Raw genomic sequence first — 25,868 nt, forward strand, 5'->3', positions numbered from 1 at the left:
TTGGATCTTGAGGTAGCACTATTCCTAATTGTCTGAGAAAGCACCAGATTGATTTCCAAAATGGTTGTTCAAGTTTACATTCCCACCAGCAATGGAGGAGGGTTCCCCTTTCTCCACAGCCTCTCCAGCATGTGTTATCTCTTGAGTTTTTGATCTTACCATTCTGGTGGGTGCAAGGTGAAATCTCTGGGTCGTTTTGATTTGCATCTCTCTGATGGCTAGGGATGTTGAACATCTCCTTATGTGTTTCTCTGCCATTCTATATTCTTCTACAGAGAATTCTCTGTTTAGCTCCATACCTCATTTTTTAATTGGGTTACTTGAATTATTGCCTTTTAACTCTTTTAGTTCTTTATATATTCCAGATATCAGCCCTCTGTCAGATGTTGGGTTGGCGAAGATCCTTTCCCAATCTGTAGGCTGTCGTTTTGTTCTAACGACAGTGTCTTTTGCTTTACAGAAGCTTTTCAGTTTCATGAGATCCCATTTATTGATTGTTGCTCTTAGGGCCTGTGCTGATGGTGTTCTGTTCAGGAAGATATGGGAAAGCTTTAAGTGAGCAAACTGTAATCATGTATCTATAGGCTCTAAATGAATGGATTCCTCCAGACACAGGTGGAACATATTCAGGAAAAAACTGTGTATTTAATGAAATGTACTGTTTCTTTTATTTTAGTTACTTTATTCACTACTTACTTGCTTAAAATGTTGCTGGTGAATCCTCAGAATAGGGCTGGTGAGATGCTTGTGGAGTAAAGGTCCTTCCAAGCCTGATGACCTGAGTTCCATGCACAGGATCGACACGATGAAAGGAGAGAACCAACTTCCACAAATTGTCTTCTAACCTCCATACACATGCTAGGACACACATCCTGCCCCCCCCCTCCAAAAACAAGTAAATAAATTATAATCACATTTTAATAGGAAGCATTGATTCTGCATTATGTATTTAATTACTTTCATTATCTGCCTTTCATTCTAACTTTTCAAAACTATATATGTTATATATGTGCAGGTAGGAAAATGTGTTTGGTCTCTATGACTGAGCTACTTTACTTTTTAAAGATCCATTTAAGCTTGAGTGAGGCCTTAGGAGTATGTCAGTAGACCTGCTCTTTGTTTTGTTTTTATCTGTTCATTTATTAAAAACTCTGTGTGTAGATTAACTGATTTTCATGCTTACAAATGAAATCAAACCTAAGCAGAAAGATATAGTCCATGACTGAACTGAAATTCAATAAAACTATTAACAGAATATGATGCTTGGAACTAATAACAGTGAGTGCAAAGTTCCAAAATTCTATGCACACATACAAAATGGCTCCACAACAAGTAGTGTAAAAATACTTCATATTTTAACTGAATACAAGCCCCCTATGAAGGACATAATGTTCATATGTGTTTGAACACAATCTCCCTCCTAAGCAATTGTGTTCTAATTCCACCAGATTTGTTCTGCTCAGACCACACAGAAAGCACTAGCTCCTATCCATGATGTCAGAGAATCATGCTGATAAATTAAAAATCCTACTGAGAAAGTAACGAGGATGGCCTAAGGTTGGAATTGACTAGAAAATTTTGTACACTAAGGAAGCTTAGTCCCAAGCAAAAAGGTCCCTTTCTTGTGATGGGGCTTGAAGGAAATAACTTCCTCATTAGGAAAAATTATCAAGAGCATTTAGCACAGTTTGGAGAGGAAGAAGAACAGGATTCAAATGAGTACAAAGGATTTCCTTAAACATCAGAAGGGGTTAAGTTGTGAAGCAAGGGTCAACTGTCACAACAGGAGTCCACACACACTCATCAGGAACGCTCCTCACTGAGTTGGAAAAGATGTTGTTGAAGTCACACAAGATGGCGTTTACGACCTTCTGTGACTCTGTGTGTGACATGTTTGCAGGGAGCATTTCCTGTGTACAGTTCATTTACAGTCAGCTGTTACTCTCCGCATTCCCTTTAGGAATATCAGCTCCCCTCTTTCAGCTAGAGAGCAGGAGAAGAGGGTCGGGGCTGGAGCCAGGCTTTTGAACCAGCCTTTCACCATTAAGCCTTCCCTTCCATTCCAGGCATGCCGAATCCGTTAGGTCAACTCGACTTTATATCTGAGTGTAAAGGTTCAGGTTTCCCTTCCAGAAATAGGGCGGGGATGCTCAGCAGCTGCTAGGACTAGGCAGTGGCTAAGAGTTGGAAAACGCCTCAACACTATCTATCTACCTTTTACAAATGGTTATTATGGAAGGGGACCTCGAAAAACTTGCGAAGCGAAAAAGCTTATCCTAAGGCTGCATTTGGATCTGGACTGAGGGATGAGGTGGGGACAGGTGTGCCACACCCTAACCCACTTGCCGTATTCAGAAACTGTATTGCCGCGTCCCGTTCCTTGTGTTGGGAACCCATTAATCAAGGCGAGACAAAGGCTAGGCACGCAAGACCGGAGGGTATGTGGTGGAAGGCAGAAGCCAGCCAGGAGCCAGTCCAGTGCTGTGAACATTACAGATGACATCATTGCTTCAAAAGAGATGTGTCCTTCCCTTCTCTAGAGCTGTAGACAAGCATATTGGGAGGCAGCAGGAGTGTGTGTGGAAGCTGCGTGTCCATAACCCAGAGAGAAGCCCAGACAGTAGAAAACCCGGGGTGACAGCCAGCTAGCCAGACGAGAAGCCACCTCGGCTGGAGGTGTTTGCGACTCGCTGGGCTCCTCCCCCTCTTCTCAGGGCCAGCCCTGGGAGGGGCACGCTGGTTTAGGGGTGGGGAATGTGTCTAAGGGGGAGGGTCCATAGCGATGGAAACCGCGGAAAGCTGCCTGCGCATGTCAAGACTAGCAACACACTCAGCCAGGGGGCGGCCCTGGAGAGGGGCGGCTCGATCACCCAATCACCTAGCGTCGAGGCTCCGCAGGCTCCAGGGGCGCGCTCCACGGAAGGGGTTCCCTCCCTCTGCACACCCTCCACCTCTGAGATAGCCGGCCCTACCGGAGCTCCCGCCTCTTTTCCTACCCCTTGAGGACCTCCCCTGGCACCGGGGCCCCTGTGTACAAGACTGAAGTGGAACGAATTCTGTAGCCTAGACGACGGCTGAAGTCGGGGCACGCCCAGCTGTAGAAGCCTGCCCCGCCGAAGGAGACTGAGCTCCTAAGTCTCGGGAGATTGAAATCGGAGTGTCGCCGTCCCTAGGAGAGGTGAGAAGTGAATCAACACTTCGACAGCCCAGCATCCCCTCTCCCGGCTGCGCGCCTCCCTTCCCTGCCCACTTTGCTTTGGCTGCAAACGCAAGAAGCAGGGCAGAGATTGGAATTCCAAGTTGAGGGTGGGCGGGAAGGCTACTGTCCGTGGTGCTGAGCCGAGCCCGGAGACCCGCTCCTGCGAGAGGTGGCCTGAGCTGACACCCTCGCTGGGCTCCAGATCCCGCAGACCCCCGAGGCAGGGAGCTTGACCTTTTCTTCTTCCTCCCACTCAGAAGGTCGCTTCCTAGGGGGCAATTGATCCCTGAGGGTTTCCTCGAAAGAATCAGAGTGCTCAGTCCTTGAGCGAGATTCTCTCTGTTTAGCTTCAGAAACCGGAAAGATGCCTGCCTTCAACAGATTGCTTCCCCTTGCTTCTCTCGTGCTCATCTACTGGGGTAAGTGCAAGCACCCTGCCCTGCGATGTGCAAATATCAAGCATCGTGGCTATAACAACACTTCAGTGATGTCGCTGGTGACAAAAAGGAGCTCTCTTGGCTCTCTTCTGTGCATGTCTGCCAGACATGGAGATCCACATGCGCTCCCAGAGATCCGGATTTGGAGGTTTTCAAAGGCACCTCCCCGCTCCCTGTGGCTTGATATCCCCCCCCCCCCCTTAGCCTTCTTTAGGGCTTCTCCCAGCCTCCCTCATTTCCTAATTATTTCTTTTTTCCCCTTTGCTGAAAAGAAATGAATCTCGTCGGTTATTTTAAAATCTTGCTCGCACTTGCATTTGCATTGCTCAGTGAAGAGTCGGTTCTGAACATCTCAATGGTTGGCGGAGGGGGGGGGCTCATTTCTCTCTATGTTAAAAATTTTTTAAAAAAGCACAAAAGCTGGATTCGTGGATTTTGAGAGGAAAAAAAAAACTATAGTTCATCATTCTGTTCAATTTTTACAAGGGATGGATGGATTAGCAGCTCCAGCCATTTGCTGGTGTGCCTTGGTGGACAGAGGGGTAGTGCATGTAGTTTTCAGGAACCTTTGGAGCTGAGGGGCTTTGGTATTTGGTGAGCTGAGTTGTGTTTTTTTTGTTTGTTTGTTTGTTTGTTTTGTTTTTTGTTTGTTTTTTTGTTTTTTTCTGGCTTTGTTTGCTTGTTGGTTGGTTGGTTTGTTTGTTTCTCTTGGTTGTCAGTGGTGAGAGATTGAGATGACATTGCCCCCCCAAATAAGGACTTGTGACAATAGTGCTGGGCTAAACAGCTTACAACAGGATACCTGACTGTGTGCTGAGTGAATTGGGCATCTCAGTGCTAATATGCGAGTGTGTGATACGGTATTTTACTGTTTGTTAACATACGTCTTGGTTCATGAGTATGTGTGCTAGCATGCATCAGAGCATGTTAGTATGAGTATCTGAATGAACTAGTGAGACTCAGCAATGTGTGTGTGTGCGTTTCTGACATTCTTGCATTCATGTCTCTGACTCAGCCCTTGGAACAGGTACAGGTGCTCTTTAGTTGATAAATCAGTTTATGTGGGCTTAGCTACCTTCCTCCAAACTCAAGTCAACAAGAACATAATGGATTGTGCCCACCCTTACAGAATGTAGGCTCATGGGATTATGTTCCTGTTCTGGGCTTGGTTCCCATTCTGCCTGTGCAGTGGCAGCCATGCCTCTTTGTTTTAGTATGACTTTGTCAAGCCTTGGATACTAACTATAGCTGCGCGTATTATTTGGATTTTGCATGTGACCAGAGGAAGAGCCCAGTTTCCTGTTGCACAAAATGCCTAATGAAACAAGAAAAGGAAGAAAATAAAGCCAACCCCAAGGGCAGACTCACTGCAACCCATTCCCTGTAGCCTAAAGCAGACTTGGCCATGAAGCTGGCCTAATGGGCTGTCGGTGAGCTCACCTGTCTTGAAGATCAAGGCTGGTATTTGCTCCAGGGAAAAGCTAGGGCTGTGGTGCTTAGGAGAGGTTAGTCTGGCAGAAGAAGAGAAGGTGCTTAGGAGAGGTTAGTCTGGCAGAAGAAGAGACGGTTTTAGATGAAGCTCAAGTTGTAGAGAAGGGCTGAATGACAACTGCAGAGTTTTTTCAAAACTGAATTCTTATGGTTCCTTCCTGAATTCCAGTGGAGGGGGAGAACAGTCTCAACATTTTTTCGCTAGGACCCACAAAGCTCTGGTTTGTGTCTCAGTACTATCTCAGTTCTACCACTTCATTTTGATTAGGTAACATCCTCCAAATGTCTGATAAATGTGTTTGGAAGTTGTCACAGATCATGTGTTAAGACCCCTTTCAGCTGACAACTCAACCGTAAGGAAATATTTAGAGAATATTACTAGAATATGCAGAAGGCACATCTGCCTTACTGCCTCAAAAATCTTTAAGGCAAGTAACTATACACAGGTCACATCTATCCTTGCTCGTTCCAAGATTTTGTAACCCAAACATTGGTTCACCCAAAGTGTTTCAGAATGCCTGGCTGTTTGTGTAGGGGAAAGAGCCTCACTCACAAGTGCAATTTTATTTTATTTTATTTGCATGTAATTCCAATATTTGTTACTTCTTTTGGTCAGCATGCCTGGTAGAGCGACATGAGAGTTACTTCCACTTTAGGCGTGAGAATGTGAATTTATAAAGAGCACAGGGCCTGCTAGGGAGCTGCTACGTACCCAGTCTTGGTCTTCCAGCATCTGCTGTAGACACATGTAATGATGTGTGCAATTGTCAGGTGGACATTAGTCCTGGAATTTCCCATCTGAGCTTTCCTCTCATCCCCCAACACCACCACTTTTTCTAGGGCTTCATCCATTTCTTAGTTCCCAGTGCTTTCTCTACTTTGGCTCTCCAAGGATCCCTTATACATATGGGGGGGGGGGGATTGTCTTCTTCCCTTGGCTGCCCTTCCTGGATTTCATTCCTCCAAGGCCCTGCTAATCTGATAGACCAAATTGTTTCAGGATGTTAACATCTAAAAATAACTGTATTCATGATCCCCCCCCACACACACACATTGTTTACATTCTAATTAAAGCCCTCATTATCTTACTGTAGAGGAAGCGTTCTAAGGAGAGCTCAGGAAGGACAAAAAGGAAAGAGCTGGAAAAAAAAAGCCAGAGGAGTTGGTTCTTTGATTAGTCTGTCATCCTTAATTCATCTCTTCTTTTTCCCATGATTGTCTTCATTGCTACTATAGGAACAAAGGGGCATTCCAAGGTCAGCTATGTAGCTTACATCATCCCAGGAGACTGTGGTTTTGAGCCGGTGATGTGGGTTGACCTCTTTCGTGTGTACCACCTTTCGTGGGTCCTGAGATGTCACAGACAGAAAGGCAATTGCGTGATGGAGAAACCGACTTCTCTGTTGATGGAAGGAGCAGGAGGCCCTATTGTAGAGTGCAAGCAAATGAGGTTGGAGAACATTTTGGCCATTTTGCAATGGGCTATCCAGGGCTGCAGGAACAGGATTCTCTTGCCTGGACATTGGACTTTGGCCAGAAGAAAGTTCACAGTAGGCATGTTCTCCAATGAGGGCAACTCTTTACACTACCACCCAAATCCACCACCCTGACTCCTTCACTACAAATGAATGATGGTGCTCTTCCTCTACATCCCAGTTCACGAGAGCATGGCCACCTACCTCCTCCACATTGTTAAGCCAGCACTGCTATCACCTAGTCAAAAGAACCTCTCAATCTCACCAATGTACAGCTTTAAATGATTATTTATTATTATTATTATTATTATTATTATATGTGTGGTGAGTGTGTATATCTTGTGTAGAGGTATGTACATGTGTGGGGGTACCCCAGAAGCTAGATGTGGTTGTCAGATCCCCTGGAGCTGAGTTGCAGATGGTTGTGAGGTACCTGACATGGGTGCTGAGAACCAAATTCAGGTCTTAAGCAGGTACAGAAAACCGCTGAGGTATCTCTTCAGCTGCCTGAAAAAGAATTCTACTGCATTTGTTTTTTTCTGGGAGAAGGGGAAAGTACGTGCCACTGTGGACATGTAGAGGTCAGAAGACAACCTGTGTGGGCCAGTTCTTCCTTTCTGTCATGCAGGCCCCACAGGACCGGATTCAGGTTCTTCAACTCGGCTGCAAGCGGCCTGATCTGCTGCCATCTTGCTGCCCCCTGTGCCAGTCTCTCAATCCTTCTTCTGCTCTCACCTTCCAGTCTGCTTCACCTACCAATTTTTTCTCCCCTTGGCATGCTGACCATGTAACATAGCAGGAATCAGATCATTCAACTCAGAGCTCTCCAAGGTTCCCTAATTAGTGCTGTGTAGAACTCAAACTGTGGATATAGGACCTGCCATGATAGGGCCCTGACCTCCCTCACCTCTCATCTCTCTGTTCTCTATGTTTGCTGGTTTCCCACACTGGACTTTGTCGTTCCTGGACTATGGCAGCGCATTTATTTGAACCCTGGAGTGGCTATTTTCTCTTGCTTGTTCTGACTTCATACAAACGTGCCTGTGGCTTCTTCTCTTTTTATTCTTTCATTAGCTTCCCAGTGTCAGAGCTCCCTTCTTCATGAAGCCCAGTCCTTGTTCCCACTCCTTTCTTCTCCTTTCCCCTCCCTTCCTCTCCTCCTCTCTACCCTCCTCTCTTCTCCTCTACTCCTCTCATCCCTTCTCCTCTCCTGTTTCCCTGCCTCCTCTCTGCTCCACCTAGTCTCCTCTTTCCCTCCCCTCTCCCCTCCTCTCCTCTCTCTTGTCTTTTCTTCTCTTCCTTCCCTTTTCCCTCCTCTGCTGTTTTATTTTGCTCTGTAATCTACTTGTACCACCACCCCCTATTGGAATTCAGACTCCAAGAGGATTGGGATGATTGTTTGATTTTTTTCTTTTTTTATTATTATTTATTATAATTTATTCACTTTGTATCCAGTCCCCCATCTCCTTCCAGCCCCCCCATCTCCTTCCAGTCCCACCCTCCCTCCTTATTCTTCCTCTATTCCCCTCCCCTAGTCCACTCCCTTTCTATTTGACCCTAGCCTGTCAGGTCTCATCAGGACTGGCTGCATCATCTTCCTCTGTGGCCTGGCAAGGCTGTACCCTCCAGGGAGAGGTGATCAAAGAGCTGACCCCTTAGTTCATATAAGAGACAGCCCCTGACCCCCTTACTAGGGAACCCACTTGGAAACTGAGCAGCCATGGGCTCCCTCTGATTCTTGGTACCTAGAACAGTACTGACTTCACAGTGGGTACTCAATACATCTGCCAAATAAATGGAAGATAAATAACATTATTAATAACATTTATCCAAAGTACAATCATGTAAATTAATCCATAGGATTCTTATGACCTATGTGGGTATTTTATTTAAAAAAAAAAAAACATTTTGTTGAATAAACTGAGTCTCAAGAGAACTTAGGTAGTTAGTCAAATACTGTCCTTAAGTTTCCAAATCCCACCCTACCTTATGGCTGTGACTGCACATTCCTTGGGACTTTTCCTTCCAAACCTGTGAGGCCAGCCATCTTCAACTGGTTTTTCTTTGTTACCTCTCATTAAAAATGGACACCAAGGAGGATCTATGTTACATGGAGTTTCTCCTGCACAAACCATTACACAGCAATATGACGTTGACTGTTTTGCTTTGAAAGTAGACTGAATGTGGACCCTTCTTCACTAAAATGATGAAACAAATCTTCAGTAGACAGTAGACTGCTGGCCCACTTCCCTTCAGGGAAGCTCATTAATTTTTTTTTTCATTTAGAACTTTAAAAAACTTTATAATGCTTACAGGCTCTAAATTCGAAAGTAAAAATGAAAGTGAAATAAGTTGACTTCTAGTTAAATCAAACATAGTGTTAACTTTTGACCCAAAGCTGCGACATGGCCGTCTCCCCTCTTCTCAGATAGGCAAGCTGACCGTATGTAGTTAGATTTTAAATATCAGTGTGGGTTGTTTCACCTCGGAGCATCTGCGTTTATCATTCATTCATGAACAGAGGTGTCAGATGAGCCTTCAAAGTTCCTACACAAGGACCATTAGTGGTTGTTCTTCCCTTGAAGCTTCCAAATAATTAGGTATAAAATTTCTTACCAAATAGCTTTTTTGTATCTATGAACTGCTGCAGCATCTGAAATATATTTTTAAGTTGTTAATTGTTTTGAGACAGAGTCTCATAGAACTTAGGCTAGCCTCAAAGGCAAGGAAGATCCTGAACTTCTGACCTTCCTGCCTCAGTTTCCTGGGGGCTGGAACTGCAGATATGTACCATCATTTATCCAATGTTGGAGCTTCACGCATGTTAGGCAAGCACTCTACCAACTGAGCTACATCCCTAAACCAATATTTGTTATTAATTTGTTCCTGGTATACAGAACTGTACTCAATAGCCCCAACTGTCTTCAAACTTGCAGCGCTCCTGGCTAAGAAAGATTTTCTAAAGTCAGTTTTGTGACACAAGCCTGTAATCCCACCTCTGGGAGACGGAGGCGGGATTGTAGGTTCAAGGTAAACTTGGGCACCACAGCAAGACCCTGTCTCAAAACACTGAAAGAAAAAAACAAATTAACTGCACTAAACTGCTTTTTATAACGTTTAAAGTTGAGCATAATTGACTTCCCTTTCCATCTGCCAGGCTGAAATGTTTTAAGACAAGCCTGTTCTGTGTCCATTCAGCACCCCATGTTCCCCCATTTGCTCCTTGCCAGACTTGAGGACGGGCCTTCTTGACCACTTTGGAAAGCATCCTTTTGTTAAATGTGGTAGCTGAGTTGATTTGTACCATCCACATTAGCTCTGAACAATTGCAGACTTACCTACCCCTCCCTCCCTCCCTCTGCACAGCTTACAGCTGTTACTGCATCCCACATTTGTTCTCACTTTGTTGGCGTCTGTGTCCTGCTTTTGATTCATTGTAAATTTGCCATCTGATATAGTCACCTTTTTTTTTTTTAATTTTTTGACTTGGAGTTTCTAGAGGGCATGAACCAAACGTCCAAACCTCCATGCGGTGTACAAGGTGTCCGATCATCTGACCTCTCCAGAACTTGAATTTTGTCTCTCTGCTCTACACAGAGCTCATTCTAGCATAAGTGATCAGTTCACCATAGTCCCACTGAGGCAGCGCCATCCTCCACAGGTCCCCAAATACAGATCTGATTCCCTCTCCCCTTCAGAGCATTGGAGCATTAGAGCACTCAGCACATTACACCACAGAACACATGCAGGCCTTTCCAACATGGGTCTCACTTGCCTTTCTATCTCCTGTCCCAGCAGCCCTCTCTTCCTTTCTCTCCAGCCCAAGCACAAGTTACTAAGTGCACCTCCATGGGAACTGGGGACATTGCTAACATGATCCTTTGTATGTTCTGGTTGAATCACCACCAGAAATGTATTGTCTGCTGGGTGAATGTTTCTGTGAGTGGACAGTTGATGGATGGGAGCATGGTGTGTCTCCCACTAGACTCCAAGGCTCTGGGGTCAGGCTCAAGTCTATTCTGTGCTGCATCTCTATGATTTCCAAAAACTTCCAGTCAAGGTTGCGCTTCTGCTCCATCTCGCTCTGGAGCCATTCTGGTCATGCGTACTCAAAGAGCCCCAGGGGCACACGTGGATCTCATTCTTTTCAACTGTGTCTCATGATTCTTTCTTCTTCTGTCCTCCCTCCCTCCTCATTCCCCAATTCCCACTCTGGCTGCCCCCTTCTCGTCACCCAACCTCTCTCCAGTCAGAGTCTGCTTCCCTGTGTGTGTGGAAGTACCCTCGGAGACAGAAGCCGTGCAGGGCAATTCCATGAAGCTGCGATGCATCTCCTGCATGAAGAGGGAAGAGGTGGAGGCCACCACTGTGGTGGAGTGGTTCTACAGGCCTGAGGGCGGTAAAGATTTCCTTGTATGTCAGACTGCTGCCTCTGGCCTTTCTTTTGCTGGCCTGTGCTGTTGTATGCCTGGTCCCTAACAGTCTGGGAGATGATGTCCTGACACGCATTCACTTCTCTCCTGAGCACTGACATCTTCTCAACAGATAACTGACAGCCCTATATTAACCCGGGGTTCTTGCAAGGTAGGCCACTTGGCCAGCTGTGAGTAGCCCTGGTTACAAGAAGAAGGTTAAAAGTGGTAAACATATTGAGAGAGCCTTGTGGGGTAGGCACCCTGGTAGACCTCTTACAGGTGTGTTCCTCTTCCACACAGGACTATGAAATGGATTTTATGACTCAGAGAGAACACAGGGTATCTTTCTGTAAAGTAGCACAGGTGAGCTCTTCCAACTTGAACAGTCCCAGTTCAGTAGGAGCAGCTGGCATGACCAAAGCTTGTATCACCTGAGATACCCAGGACAGCTACCTCTGTGGGTAAACTGTTTAGCTAGTTCTTGTCCTACTCTATATCCCAAGTTGCCATGTCCCCAGAAGCATCCCTAAACCTCTCCCTCCCAATGATCTAGATACCAAGGGATTTACCCCTGACAGGACAAGAAGCCTTCCAGATTCTGTGCCAGGGTCAGCATCAGTATCAGTTCTGGTTGGTGTGAGACAGTTGCTCATGGGGTTGTAATGCATTTAAATCACTGTCAATACTTTCACTGACTCTGGAGCCACGTCACCTGCGTTCCATTCTTTTCTCCACCCCATTTAGCTACATGCCCTTAGAATATTCAACCTCTCGATGCTTCCAATTATTTTTTTTTCCTTTTAAGTGGGAATAAGAACAAAAACTTCCTTATGGGGTTGTTACCAAGACTCATGAGCTCTGATTTTTAATGCATTTAAAGTAGTCCTTGAAATATGGTGTTTAGAAAATTGAAGCTCAAGAGAGACATAAGTTATCAAACAAGTTTAGATTTAAATGCACACGCGTGCGTGTGCACACACACACACACACACACACACACACACACACGAGTTTAGATTTGCACACGGTGGAGTGACAGCAGATCCATGGCTCTTTATACAGCTCTACCTTGCTCTCTTGGGTCTCTTTCCACAAGACTTAATGTAGACAACAACATGGTGGAATTGACTTTCACTTGTTCGTTCTTTCCCAAAAGGTGGGTTCATTTCTGATAGTAGGTTCTATGTAGTGTTTGGATCTAGGTTTGCTCCAGTCTGGTGCCAAGGCAAGGACCAGCGACACTTTCTTAAGAGCCTAACTTAAGCCTGAGTCACACACAAGGAAGGTACCACTCAGATCAGTGGCCTACTTCTAGGAAGCCAAGGGTCGTGGCCAGATTTAGCCCACAGGCTTCATGGCTGCCCATCTGCTAATTGCATTTAGTGCTGCAAGCCTGTCCCAAACCAGGTGTTACAACTGAGGGACTAAATTGCAGTTCATGTGTAAGAGGAATATGTGTTTGAACTTCAGTCACTGCCATGGCTAATGAAGACTAGATTAAAAAAAAAAAAAGTCTGTCAGAGAGTATTTGGGAAAGAAGTTGAAAACACCTGACTCTTGTTCTAATCCATCCCAAAGCAAAAGCTCCACGTACATCTATCTGCTGTAAGTTCTCTGTTCACTTCAGCAGTATGGATTCCTGCCTGTGGCCTGGCCAGGCTTCACCACAACCGCAGGAATAGGTGCCAACTCAGAAAGTCAGGCTTTATGCTGAGGGCTGTCAGGTATCTTCCCTGCTAACACAGCTGCCTTGTTGGTCTCTCTGTATCCTGCTCCCTCACTGGCTGCCTCCTACTCACTGTCGTTCTTTGCCCTCTTTCTGCTTCTAACCTTTTGTTTTCTTGTTCCTAGTCTCTTTTTTTGTATCAGCCACCCCCCTTCTCTGCCCTGCTCCTCTTTTATCCTCCAGGGACCTTTTCTGATTATTCTATGATGCTTCTTCCCTCTCCATGTCCACATGTCCAGACATGTTTGCCTCTACCTGCTTCGCTCTGTCTTCACCCTCTCCCATGGCTTCCTCTGTGCCTTTTATCCCGCCCCCATGCTCTGGGTCCTTCGATAACATTGTCCCTTAGTTTTGCCATGCACGGAAACTCCTGCTCTTCCTTCCACCCTGTCCTTACCTGGCTCTCTTGCCACCATCTGCTTCTGCTCCTATCTCTGCAGATCTATGAGTATCGAAATGGCCATCAGGAGGTGGAGAGCCCCTTCCAAGGTCGTCTTCAGTGGAATGGGAGCAAAGACCTGCAGGATGTGTCCATCACTGTGCTCAATGTCACTCTGAATGACTCTGGCCTCTACACATGCAACGTGTCCAGGGAATTTGAATTTGAGGCACACAGGCCTTTTGTGAAGACCACGAGACTAATACCCCTGCGGGTCACTGAAGAGGGTAAGCCTGAGGCCTGTGGTCTCTTTGGGGATGGGGTGAAGGACGCTGGCTTTCCACACGTGTGATCCTTAGAGAACGCGCAGGCCCATGCATGTAGGCTCTGCCTTCCTTGCATGACCCACTCCCTACAACCTTCCTTACCAGAATCCCTCGCTGTGTCTTCCCTCAAAGCAAACAGGCTAAAACAGCCTTTGGGGATGACTTTCCTGGTTCCCTAGAGAAAAAGGGCATCCTCCACAAGGCCTACAGCTAATGACTCAGGCATGCCTTTCTCTCTAACCAGTTCTGAATCCCTAATCTATACCTAGAAGGCATCTCTTCTGCTGTTTCAAGCCACATACATCTCCAAAGAGGTTGCTTTCAAGTTTTAGTGGGACACAAGTCTCCTCAAAGTTTAAATTTTTTTTTTTAAATTACACTGTTTGTGTGTGTGTGTGTCTGCATGAACACACATATATCATGGACATGTATGGTATTCAGAGGACAACTTGTAGGAGTTGGTTCTCCTTCTCCTGTGGGGGTAACAGGATGGAACTCAGTTCATCATGCTTGGCGGCAGGCTCCTTAACTGATGCTCCATCTTGCTGGCCCTTCCCCACCTTTAGGATCTCTACATGTTGTCTGTCCTCATCCAGGAGTGGGAACAAGTTGATAGCTCTCTAGTCATTAATATCTTCAGACTCTGTCAGTTCATTGTTAGCAAGCGGGAAAGACTGTCAAAAACCTAACGTGTATTTCCCCCCTGGTCCAAGTCTAGAGCATGAGGGGACTTCACAAACTGCTTGTGTGCTGCCGTCAGGAAACAAACAACTGTGGTTGGTTCATGGTCCTGGCAAATACTTCCTCCCAGGTCAGAGTGTGAACTCTGCACTTCCTTTTAGGTTTCCTTCCCAGGGCCAAATCACCATGCCACCCTCATCCCCCTCAGCTGGTTACATTTTCAGTAGATTCTTATTGCTGCCCTAATGTACACGCTGGTGAGCAGGCAGTGGAAAGAGAAGTCCCTAAGGAAGGGAGGAAGCGAGGAAAGGTAACCTTTAGGACACTGGCTCATTAAAAACAAAACAAAACAAACAAACAAAAAAAAAACATAATTGTTACAAAATCTAGAAAGTAACAGTTTCTGGGTCTTGAGAGTGAATGATGCTGAGACACTAGCTCAAGTGGACTTCTGAAAGGCTCAGGCCACCTGAAGGAAAACTTGTTGATCCAATTCCATTCTCAGAGTCTGTGTCCCCCTGGTGGGGAAGCAGAGGGGTTGAACAGGAAGCTCTCTGAGGTATAAATCCTTTCCATTACCCTCGTTTATTTATGCATTCTCTCGTCCCTGGGGAAGGGAGTCTGGTGCCATCTCGTGTTTACCACCAGAAATTGTTGGCTGCTGCCTGCTGCCCGACCACAGGCAGGTGCCTTTATGTCTTGGTCCCCTGCTCTCTAGGGCTTTAGCCTCCAGAGATGCTGGGGACAAGGTCAGTGGGAAAGAGTGGCATCACCGAGCTAGCTTGCCTGCTTGGCACCAGAGCAATCCTCAGGAAAGAAGAGAGGGGAAAACAAGCTCACAGCGAGAACAGAGCCGCATAGGTGATGGGGCTGGGCAGGAGTCTAGATAATATTCTATCCATCTGCCCCCACAGCGCCCTTACAGGTTGTGACCTCAGTAGCTTAAGGTCTGGTGTGTGTTCATGACACCCCTCAGACACATGGAGGATGTTCTGAGGAGCGAAGGGCCTGCCTAAAAGCGTGAAGTGGCGTGAGAACTGGGTCCAGCATCCAGATCTCTCCATTATCACGTTATCCCTCTCCACTGCATCTTTGCCTTCTACCACCATCCCCACCCTGAGATGCTTTTCCTTTGCTTTTAGTTTTTGCCTCTGTAACCCCTTGGCAGCCAGCCCACCTGCCTCCCCAACCCCCATATCACTTATAGGTACACATGACAGATATTTGTGTGCTCCACTCCTGGGCCCCCAGGCAATCTGCCTGTTTCTCCTGATCAGCTTTTTCCAGGCTTAGTCTCTCTATCCTCATTCTAAGACAGGAAGCTGTGGCCCCTTCTCCTACAGGTGACAGAAATATGCAATGTCCTTCCTATTAGTACCCGGAGCTATTGTACCAAAATTGAGAAACCATGCTTTAAGCAAGCCTATCACAATTTGCCTGGCCATATCAAGCCCAGAAGAAGACATGTGAGGGATATTTTCATGTTCATATGTTTCCAGCTTCACCCATGACCTTCAGCTCCAGCAGGAGGAGAAAGAAAGCTGAATGTCTAAGTATCTAAAAATTAGTTAGTAAGCCCATACTTTAAAATATATATTCTCTTATAGTCAGTAGAAAAGCAGCATAGCACAATTCTACCTGGAAGTGATTTACTGGCTGGATAAAACAATGCTACATGAGATTCTAAGAGAAGTTTTCCCTGGAAGGGCTTTCAGCAGCATCTAGGGTGATTCTCAGGAGGCTGAAAAGCAGGGCAGGGTTCCAGGACAGAGGCAGCTGTGGGAGGCACATACAGTGAAAGAAGTGTGAGAAGATGCAAGGGAATCGAGAACACCAGTACATGAGAGGTTACAGCTAGCCAAACAGAAAGGAAGGAGAAAGGATGGAGTGAAAATGGCCGAACATATCATGTCACCAGAGATGGCTTTATCCTGGAGTGGAGGGAACACTGAAAGATTTTTAAAGAGGGAAATGGCAGGATCCATATGTGTTTCAGAAGTAGAACTGAGGAAGTCCCTGTAAGTTTACTGAACCCTCCAGGACTCATTCCTGCTGAGGTTTGGCACAACCTGGAAGGCCCTCATTTCCCCTTCCAGATGCATGGAAAACATGCTTCTACCACTGGATGGGCTAATGGTATTCCTAAATGGTCCTTCTCTCTGGGGAACCGCCTCTACTATCTACAGCTCAGAGGTGGCTCAACTAAGGCATGTTCCTTAGATCTGTGTGGAGTTTCACACCTGGTCAGGCAGTGGGACTGTTTTGATGCTGTGTTTACCTGTTGTGTAGTGCTGGAAGTGTAATCCAGGTGCCTTGTAAGTGTGCTATCCCTAAGTTCACCACGGCTAACGTAATGATACCCTCAAGTACACTGAGTAATGTTACATTCACAACAGTCCAGGGTAGTTTGAATTATTGCCCTCATTTTACAAATTAAGAAACTGAGACTCAAAAGAAATGAGAATTTACACAGTAGGCAGCAAAACTCAGATGCAATTGATGTATATGTGTGTGTGTGTGTGTGTGTGTGTGTGTGTGTGTACTCATACATGTATTCTGGGTCCAGCATTCCTTCTTACACTTGTCATTCCCCTCCTCCTTATGTCCAGAAAAAGTTGAAAAGTCAAATGAGAAAGCTGACAGGGAGCCAGGCTGTGTAGATTCCTTTGATATCCTCACAAGTTCCTCCAGACTCAGTGCTTATTTGAGCTATATGTAAAAACAGGCTTTGGTCTGAAGAGATGGCTCAGCAGTTAGGAACACTGGCTGTTCTTCCAGAGGTCATGAGTTCAATTCCCAGCAACCACACAGTGGCTCACAACCACGTATACTGAGATCTGATGGCCCTCTTCTATCATGCAGGCGCATAGGCAAATGGAGCACTCATATACATAAATAAATCTTTAAAATAATAAGCTGGTTTCACATATCTATGAGCCGAGTGACATCTCTGGGTCTGTGGGACACGTGGACTCTGAATGTCATTCTCCTCCTCGCAGAGGGAGAAGACTTCACCTCCGTGGTCTCGGAAATCATGATGTATATCCTCCTGGTCTTCCTCACCTTGTGGCTGTTCATCGAGATGATCTACTGCTACCGAAAGGTCTCCAAGGCCGAAGAGGCAGCCCAGGAAAATGCGTAAGTCCACTGATGTGTAAGTAATAGCAGCTCACACACTCAGCATGTGTGTGCTCCCAGGGGCAAGGTGTTAAGCAAGTCATATACCTTGTCCGCTTAACAATCTATAAAGGACACATATTACAGGTGAAATAAAAAGTCATCCTGGAAGAGTTTCTGTAAAGCTGTTGTTAGCAGCAGACAGTCTTAGTTACTATTGCTATGGAGGAAAAATTTTTAAAAAAAGCAATTGGGGGCAAGAGATCATCTGTTTTGAGGTGCTGCTGGGTAGCGCCTCTCAGAGGACATAGAGGAACTTCTTGCTGGCTTGCTCCTCATGGCTTACTCAGGACTGCCTACCCAGGGACCCACATTGAGCTGGACCAGCCCATGTCAATCATCAGTCAAGAAAATACCCCACAGACTTGCCCACAAGTCAGTCTGGTGGGGGCATTTTTCTCAGTTGAGGTTCCATTTCCTAGTTTGTGTTAAATTGACAAAATAGCCAGCACAGAGACAAATTAAGATTTGAATTTAGGCCAGCTGTCTCTCGGCCTGCATCTTAAACCACTGTGGAACAGACCAGAGGCTGCCAAAGCAACCCCATGAAGTTATATATTATCATAACAAGTTCATAGATGTTGCGTTGAGGCTGGCTCACAGCAGACAAGTAGCCACACTGCTGAGTAGAATAGAGAAGCTGGGAATTGAACCCAGGCCTTCTGTTTTTAACACCTGTCCTCTTTGTGACATATTTGACTGTTCTCTGTCCGCATCCTGGAGCATATCTACCTTGTCAGTGTCTGTTATTAGCTAAAGAGCACCACAAAACATGCTCTTTCTTTTAAAGCTTCGTAGCAATCAAATACCTCAAAGCATTTAATCCCAGCACCCAGGGAGGCAGAGGCAGGTGCTCTGTGAGTTCCAGGCCAGCTTGGTTTGCAAAGTGAGTGCAGGACAGCCAAGGCTACCCAGAGAAACCTTGCCTTGCAATAAATAAATAGATAGATAGATAGATAGATAGATAGATAGATAGATAGATAGATAAAGAACAAACCAATAAACCTCTCAACCAGGGGATCTAATCCCCTAGTATTTGGCCTCTACCTCCCCCACTTTCCTATCACTCAAGATTGAGTACATGTGGGAAGTTCTAGAGTCTGTAAGGACAAAGGGGCTGAAAAACCTAATGGCCTGTTTTTTGGAAAAAGAAAAAAAGAGGCTATGTGAAAAAAATGCACAGATGTCCAGTGACACGGCTCAGGCAATACTTAGGAGGCCTAAGCCATTATTGCCTAGAATTTTTGGATAAAATTTAAAAATAACTCATGATCTCGGAGAAATAAAAATTACAACCAATTATGTTTAAAGGCAGTACTCAGTGAACACTGAGGCCTGGACATGCTGTGGCTCCAGCTGGGCCACAATGGGAACTAAGACCTCCAGAAGAGCCAGGATCCCCAGAGGTCAACAAAAGGTAGACAAGACAACAACCAGCTCTGAGAAAAGCCAAGGAACTCATCTACACTGGCCTGACTCCAACAAGAATCAGAAAAGAGTCTTAGAAATCAGTAACCACAAGCTTCCTGTTCGGGATTTCAATGGATATTATCCATATGATAAAGGAAACTTAAGATGAGAAATTCTACTCAAAGCTACAGAAATAAGAAAAAAAAATTCCAAAGGGACTCTCTCTCTCTCTGTCAAGGCCTCACAAGATTCTTCCAGCCTAACTGCAGCTAGGTCTGCATTCATAATCTCATCCCAACCTAGAACTAGCCAGAAGAAAGCATTCTAGCACAGCAAGAGATGTTAAACACAGCAGGGTTAAGTCCCAGGAGACTGACTCAAAAAGTATAAAAGCAAAGTATAGACAATAAGCTTGTTTAAAATAGTTAAAACAGGGCTAGGATGTGGCTCTGGAGGAGGGCTTATATCTCACCTCTGAGAGGCCTTGGGGTCAATTCCCAGCACCAGATAAAAATAAACAAAATAAAATACTTGGGGTGTGTGTAGGGGAAACAGGGCCAAAGAGCAAAGCAAATTGCTAAGAAAGGACAATCAGAGTTTATAGAAAACAAAACAAAACAAAAAAAATTCTGGAAAAATTCAACTGCTCAATGGATTAGTTCAATAGAAGATTAGGTATTGCTGACCAGAAGATATATTTGAAAAAGTTGCATAAAATATGGGACAGGAAAAAGAAAGGTGAAATGCAGTAAAGAAACAGGAAAGGGGAAATGAGATGATCCATTTTGGAGGACGGAGAGACAGGGAGAGTGAATTAACTGCACTCAGGAGTAGGGGGTGGACAGAAAGAAAAAACTTCCCTAAAGGAGCATAATGTTCGTGGTCCTCTGTTTAGGATCACTCATCCTAAGAGGTTTTTTGTTGTTGTTGTTGTTTCACTTTATAACATGAAAGCAATATGTGTTCAGTGGTTATTACTTCAGAGGTTGGATTGTTGATGTCCTCCCAGAATAGAAATACAGTTTGTTCTCTTCTGATGCTGATCAAAAAAGTATAAATCAAAGATGAAAAAAAAAAAAGATAATTTTTGCCACACTATACGTAAAACATCATTTGTTCATCATAAAAAGCTATAGAAAAACTTATTAACAATAGATTGGAACAAATTTCCCAAATATGAAATGGTAAAAAAAAAAATCAAATTTTTCAGAAGAAAGAAAAACAAGAAAATAAGTCATGAGATTATAGAAGTAGGAAACAAGATAGCTTAGAAACATGGAAATGCTCAACTTCACCGGTAGCTGGGCAGAAGGGTCAGACACTGCTGGTGGAGGTGTTCGTATGCAAGTACGGGAGGGGTATTACTCCACCCGCTGAGAGGCTAGTTGTAGATTTGTCTTTGGAATCCCAACCAGGAGATACAGAGCTGTTCTACGCGCGGCCTTGTCCCTAGGTCACATGCCTTCTTGTTTCCTACCCACTCAGCAATGACTACTGCTGCCTCTTTCCCCCTCCCATGCCCACTGCAGGTCTGACTACCTTGCTATCCCTTCAGAGAACAAGGAGAACTCTGTGGTACCCGTGGAGGAATAATGTGATGTGATTTGAGGTGACGTACAGGGATTTGGGAGGGTGAGGTGAATGTGGATGGCATGTCATACAGTGCTGTTTGGCAGCCACAGTTGAAGTGACTTTTAAATTTGGTCTTCTCTACTCTTCATAGCAGTCCCACCCTCCGGGTACTTTAAGTTAATGGTCAAGTCACAATGCCTTCCATTATGTCAAACCTTTCAGAAGCTGAATTACTTTGATCTGAATGTTGGGCAGCCCAATCCTATTGCTCATAACAAAGGCATACTAATTCTATCCTTCCCTCTTTGGTCTGTATGTATTTGGGAAGGGCTGTGCTGGACATTCTCAGTGAGTTCTTCTGTTGTTGGTAGGTGATCTGAGCACTGAGAGACTGGATATCCTCAGTTCAGTGATGTCAGCTGCATCAGGAAGTGCCCCAGGAGTCCCAAAGCACCCATCTTTCTGTTCGTCTTTCACCCAACCAACTGTGAGATTTCTACCTGACTTCCCAACTCTGTCAGAACTCTACACATCTTGACCTTGCCTGAACTGAAGAGCCAACATCTCTACAAGGACTAAACCTCATCCTGTCCTTGCTTTCAACCAAGCAGCTCCCAGTTTAACTACAGTTGTCCCCTTACGCTCCAAATAACTTTAAATACTGGAGAGTAATATTCCCTCTGCCCTAACTGTCTGCAATTGGGTTGTTCTTCACTGCTTTAACAGGATAGCTGTATACCAGAAGGAAGCCCTGGTTAGTTGGTGTGAAAGCCAAAGCATGCCGTGCACTTTGATTCATTGAAGTCAAGTTTTTGTAAGTCCATGGACCTGCTTCTCAGAGCACCAGAAAGCAGCATGCCCCTAGAGTTTCCGTGTGCACTTGGGATGCTTTCTGGAGCTCATTGTTTTGGGGCTACATCTCCATAATCCCAAAGGCCTGGAGCAAACCCAAACTTCCAATAAGTCAAGGAATGATCCAGGACAATTTTAGTACATCTTGAAATGGATACAACATACTCCTGATATTGAAAACATGGATGACTGTCCTTTCTGGATTGAAATTCCTCCGTTCTTCTTTTTTCAATGTCTATGGATCAGTATTATTCCTCATTTTACAGGAGGCAGCTGAGACTCACACAGGACTGAATGGGACATGTAGGGGATTAAACTGGACTAGAGATGAGATTGCCATGCTGCCAACCTCACGATCTCTGTGATGAAAGATGTTTTTGAAGACTCTGATATTCAGTTTGGCTACAGCCATGCCACTTGCCCAGCAGAGGCTAACTATGATAGACTCCAGGAACTGGAAACCAGGCAAGAAAACACAGATGGCATGAGATAGACCTGCAGAATTTCACATAAAGATTTGTGAATTTGAAGCATCCTCCAGAAGAGACAGAACCTGAGAGCAACATCTATATGAAAAAAAAAATGGTTTTAGTCTGAGATGGATGATGAACGAAGTGACAGAAATGGGTGTGTAGCTTCTAATTACCTCACCTGTATATCTGTAATGTTTGGGTATCTGGTGTTTGAAGAGCCCCACTCCCACCTCCAGGAAACATAGGAACAGTGAGAACATGTTTAGTCAATATCTCATTTTAATGATTGTTCTAAGTGCAATATTCTTTAGCCCCTATAGACAGCAAGGGCAAAAGGCCTTATGGTGTATAAAAAGATGAAAGTGAGATTCAATAAGAGAAATGTCCACAGATCTGGGAGATCTGTAAAAGAGACCATTCTCTGCTCCCACTGGGCTTTGTAGGACAAGCTCACTTTTCACCCCTCCCATCACTGGGGCATACTTGAAACAAGACCCTCAACATATATGAAAGAGTCTAATTTTGTTGCAGAAAATTTTGCAATAAATTCAAGACCCTTCTTCTCATCAGTTAATTTTCCACCCCATACTTCTGAAATAAAAGAGCTAACAGACTTTTTTTTTTTTTTACAACTAGGAAAATAGACTTGAATTAATGCCACAGGCTAGTTGTTGGCAGCAAACCTTTCTGTGAAAGGCAGTCATTTGAAAGGCAGTCATTTCCTCCATCATACTTTCTGCTTGACCATGCATCTAATTCGTGACTAGGTAGTACGTGTAACTGCCTTTCCTGTTCCTAAAAAGAATTTCAACCTGTATACCAGAATTCTGAGTGTTTATAATGAAGCTGAATGATCCCAATCATGTGTCCCTTACAAGACAGTTCCTCTTCTCTGTTCCCTTTTTCTAAAATCTCAGTTCTTCTCGTTCTTGGTTCCTTCATTACACCTATAGAGCTTGAAAGGCATTTTGACTCTGATTCTTTCGTCTCTCCTCTACAAGTGCTCCAGTGATATGAATGCTATTAATATTCAGTGTTACAATGAAGAAACGGGGGTCCTCTGACATAAAAAAGCTTTACCAAATCACCAGGTCACAGAGCCTGCTGTACTCAGAGAGCTAGAATCCTGGTCTTCCCACTCCATCTCACTTCGCTTCCCAGTTTTACCACTTAACCAGCTTTCTTCCCTCGCCCTCCACGCCTCATCTTTTTTCCCCTTGCTCCTGTCCAGCTCTTTTCTTCACTGTCCCCTAAGCTTCTTATTCTTCAGCTTCTTTACCCTTTCCTTCTTTGTGGATGCTAGACACATGCTTTGGGAGTCCATCCCACTCTATTTTTGTCTAGTTTGTAAGTACGTGGTTTATCCAGAATCACAATTGAACTTCCTTATGGAAGATCATGGTCATAGCCTACAAGGTGCGGCACTCACCAGCTTACTTAAAATGTTCACCATTTCCATTTCTTCCCATATTTTGACTTAGAGTCCCAGACTAGACGTGTGCAGCTCTGGAGCATTTTCTGGTGTGCTATTCCTGACTAAAGGGCTTAGAAGAGTTCTCAAGGGCTATAATCATTTAGAAACCCCATCGTTTGTCTTGGTGCTGGGTATTTCCCATGGCTGATCCTCAATAATTTACCGAAGGTCAAACTAGGCTAAGTCTGGTTTTCCCTTTCTTACTGCTTAACAGCTGTGACCTTGGTTACTCAACTCAGTTGGTCAAGAACGCATCTTGCCCTGTTGACTTTTCCTGTCAGCTAGGTCTTGTATCAAGCCCTAATCCCTAAGTGGAAATACTCAGTGCTTGTTTCTATCTCAAGCTTCACCTTCAGTCTGTTTATGCATTGCTCTTTGGTTTCCCCACCCTCAAATAGCTGCACATACAAGCATTCTTTTGAGTTCCTTGGTACACTCTAGACATCAAACTAGAGTTACAAGTAAAAATGGAAGTTTTCAGAGCAAGATTATGCTAAGCAAGACAGCAGTGAGGTGAAGAAAAGGAGACAGGGCTCAGGCAATAGCTCAGTGGGTCAAGTGCTTGCCACACAAACATGAGAGCCTGAGTGTGATCTCCAGAATCCACAGGGGCAGCCAGGCATTGCAACACACACTGGTAATCCCAGGGTGAGGAGGCAGAGACAGGAAGATCTGTGGGCCTCGGGGCTTCACTAACCAGGTCACCTGGCCTAGATGTCTTGGCAAGCTCCAGGTGAGTGTGAGACCCCATCTCAACAAACAAAATCCCAACAAGGTGGATGGTGCCTTAGGAATGACACCTAAGGTTGACTTCTGGCACACAAGATCAATATGCATACTACATAAACGTGAACACACAGAGAGACAGAGAGAGAATCCTTCTTCCTCTCATGTCTGTCTTATAAGAAACCCCTAGTTGTGTGGATTCAGTGGCTGAAAATGTATCTAACTGTGACCTCGGTGTGCTTGCTTACCGGGCTCATCATCTACCCACTACACTGTTCAGCACTCTCTCTGTGTCAAGTACCAGATTGGTACCAGGCTCTAAATAGACCCCATGATCTTAGGTCTATACAAGTCTGCATGCGTGTGTGTCTGTGTGTGCATACACTCGGGCACAGGCACGTGATTCCAATAAAAATCTCTGTTCATGTCATGTCTCCGAAGACCACTTGCTCTCGGTTTGCTCTGCTTACAGCTTGTGGCTGCTGCCCACCCTGGCTCCTGCTAGCACACAGTCTGCCCGACTTCTGGCACCCAAGAAACTAACCTCAGAGAATAAACAGTACTCAAAAGTCTAAAACGAAACATGCTAGATGTGGGATCCAGCCTTTCAGTCTTTCCTTTTTCTCCTCTACACAAATACAAAAGAATGCAAGAGAAGCGCTTTCTTGCTCAGCATCACACATTTCCTAACCAGGTGGGGAGATGCTAACTGAAGGGAAGATCTAACGTAATGAAGGCCCAGGTGGCTTCACTGTAGAGAGCATAAGGGCAAAGCTGTCTTTCAGTTATCTAGCCTCCTAAAGGGGCCAAGAGCCTCTAAAGGGGAAAGCATAGCAAGAAACAAGTGAGGATTCAGTACACCACAGTTGTTGTGTATTGGGGGGAGGGGTTGGAGACCCCTGAACCCCTGGTTTTCCCCTGTAACCATGGCTGCCCTGGAACTTGATCTGTACACCAGGCTAACCTCAGAACTCAGAGATCCCCCTGCCTCTCAAGGGCTGGGTGTAACAGCGTGCACCACCACACCTGGCTCTACCGAACTCTTACAACAATGCTGATTAAGACTGAAAATGGGGCTAGAGAGATGGCTTAGTGGTTAAGGGTGTTTGTGGCTCTTCCAGAAGACCCCAGTTTAACTCCCAGTACCCATGTCACTTGGCTCCCAATCACCTGTAACTCCAGCTCCTGCGGATCTGATACCCTTTTAGGCCAATGAAGGCACCTGTACTTACAAGCACACAAACCTGGACATAATACACACAATTAAAAATAAATCTTTTAAAAATATTTACAGATCAAAATTATTGTAGTACAATCTCACTGTAAGAGAGATATTTGCACTTCTTCTCTATAAAAGACATATCCCCGAACACTGATTGAAATGACAAATGTTATTATTGTGTGCTCAGGTGTGACAGTTAAGCCCTCCCCGTCCAGTGTTCTTGAAACATTGAAGAAGGAATAGTTAGACTGGGATCCAGTGGGATCCAGAGGCTGGGGCTGAGTGCTGTGAAATGCTGTCTGGCCCTGATCATGATCATACAGCCATCTATTTGTGACCTGAAGAAGACTGGGCCTTTCATCCCATCATGGATGGTTGAGGCTCATAAGGCCCCTGAGGATCTATTCGGGGGAGAGAGGCATTTTCTTTACGGGTGTAGCCATGAGTAAGCGGCTCATGCTTCAGTAAGCAGCCTCCCCTACCTGTGCTCATACAAGCAACCTAACTAAATCCAGTGAGTTACAAAAAGCAATGAAGGTAGGAGGGACAACAAGCAAAGGTAGAAAGGGGATAAGAGACAGTAATGGGGGTGGGTCTGGTTATGATACAGCGTATACCTGTATGAACTTGTCAAAAATAGGAAATAATGAACAGGAATTAAATAAAAAATAAAAATTCAAATCCCAAGTAAAAAAAAAGTAGCTGTTCCATTTAATTAGGCTGCTTCCCTTCCCAAGATGGAGGCCCACGCGTGGCAAACACGCTGGTATGCACCTGCCCTCAACTTGCTGTGAGCATATCTAGGGATACCAGAAACACTGGCGATGAAGAAT

General features: G+C 45.0%; 1 protein-coding gene across 1 annotated transcript; it reads left to right on the forward strand.

Moving 5' to 3' along the window:
• Window positions 1–2,775: 2,775 nt before the first annotated feature.
• On the forward strand, window positions 2,776–25,100 carry Scn3b (sodium voltage-gated channel beta subunit 3). Its single transcript, XM_021652816.2, has 7 exons — window positions 2,776–3,178; window positions 3,547–3,618; window positions 10,852–11,015; window positions 13,184–13,409; window positions 17,129–17,267; window positions 20,246–20,325; window positions 20,660–25,100. The coding sequence occupies exons 2-6, from the start codon at window positions 3,564–3,566 to the stop codon at window positions 20,307–20,309; spliced, it is 648 nt and encodes a 215-aa protein (XP_021508491.1). The 5' UTR covers window positions 2,776–3,178; window positions 3,547–3,563; the 3' UTR covers window positions 20,310–20,325; window positions 20,660–25,100.
• The last annotated feature ends 768 nt before the right edge of the window (window positions 25,101–25,868 follow it).

Source organism: Meriones unguiculatus, chromosome 1 (genome assembly GCF_030254825.1).
Source record: "Meriones unguiculatus strain TT.TT164.6M chromosome 1, Bangor_MerUng_6.1, whole genome shotgun sequence".
Taxonomy (NCBI): Eukaryota; Metazoa; Chordata; class Mammalia; order Rodentia; family Muridae; genus Meriones; species Meriones unguiculatus.

Bases quoted from the DNA above. Each gene is read 5' to 3' on its own strand.
- Scn3b (XM_021652816.2), top strand. From the start codon at position 3,564: ATGCCTGCCTTCAACAGATTGCTTCCCCTTGCTTCTCTCGTGCTCATC. The intron at 13,410-17,128 runs GTAAGCCTGAGG...TCCTCCTCGCAG, and splicing joins CCTGCGGGTCACTGAAGAGG to AGGGAGAAGACTTCACCTCC. The intron at 17,268-20,245 runs GTAAGTCCACTG...TGCCCACTGCAG, and splicing joins GAGGCAGCCCAGGAAAATGC to GTCTGACTACCTTGCTATCC.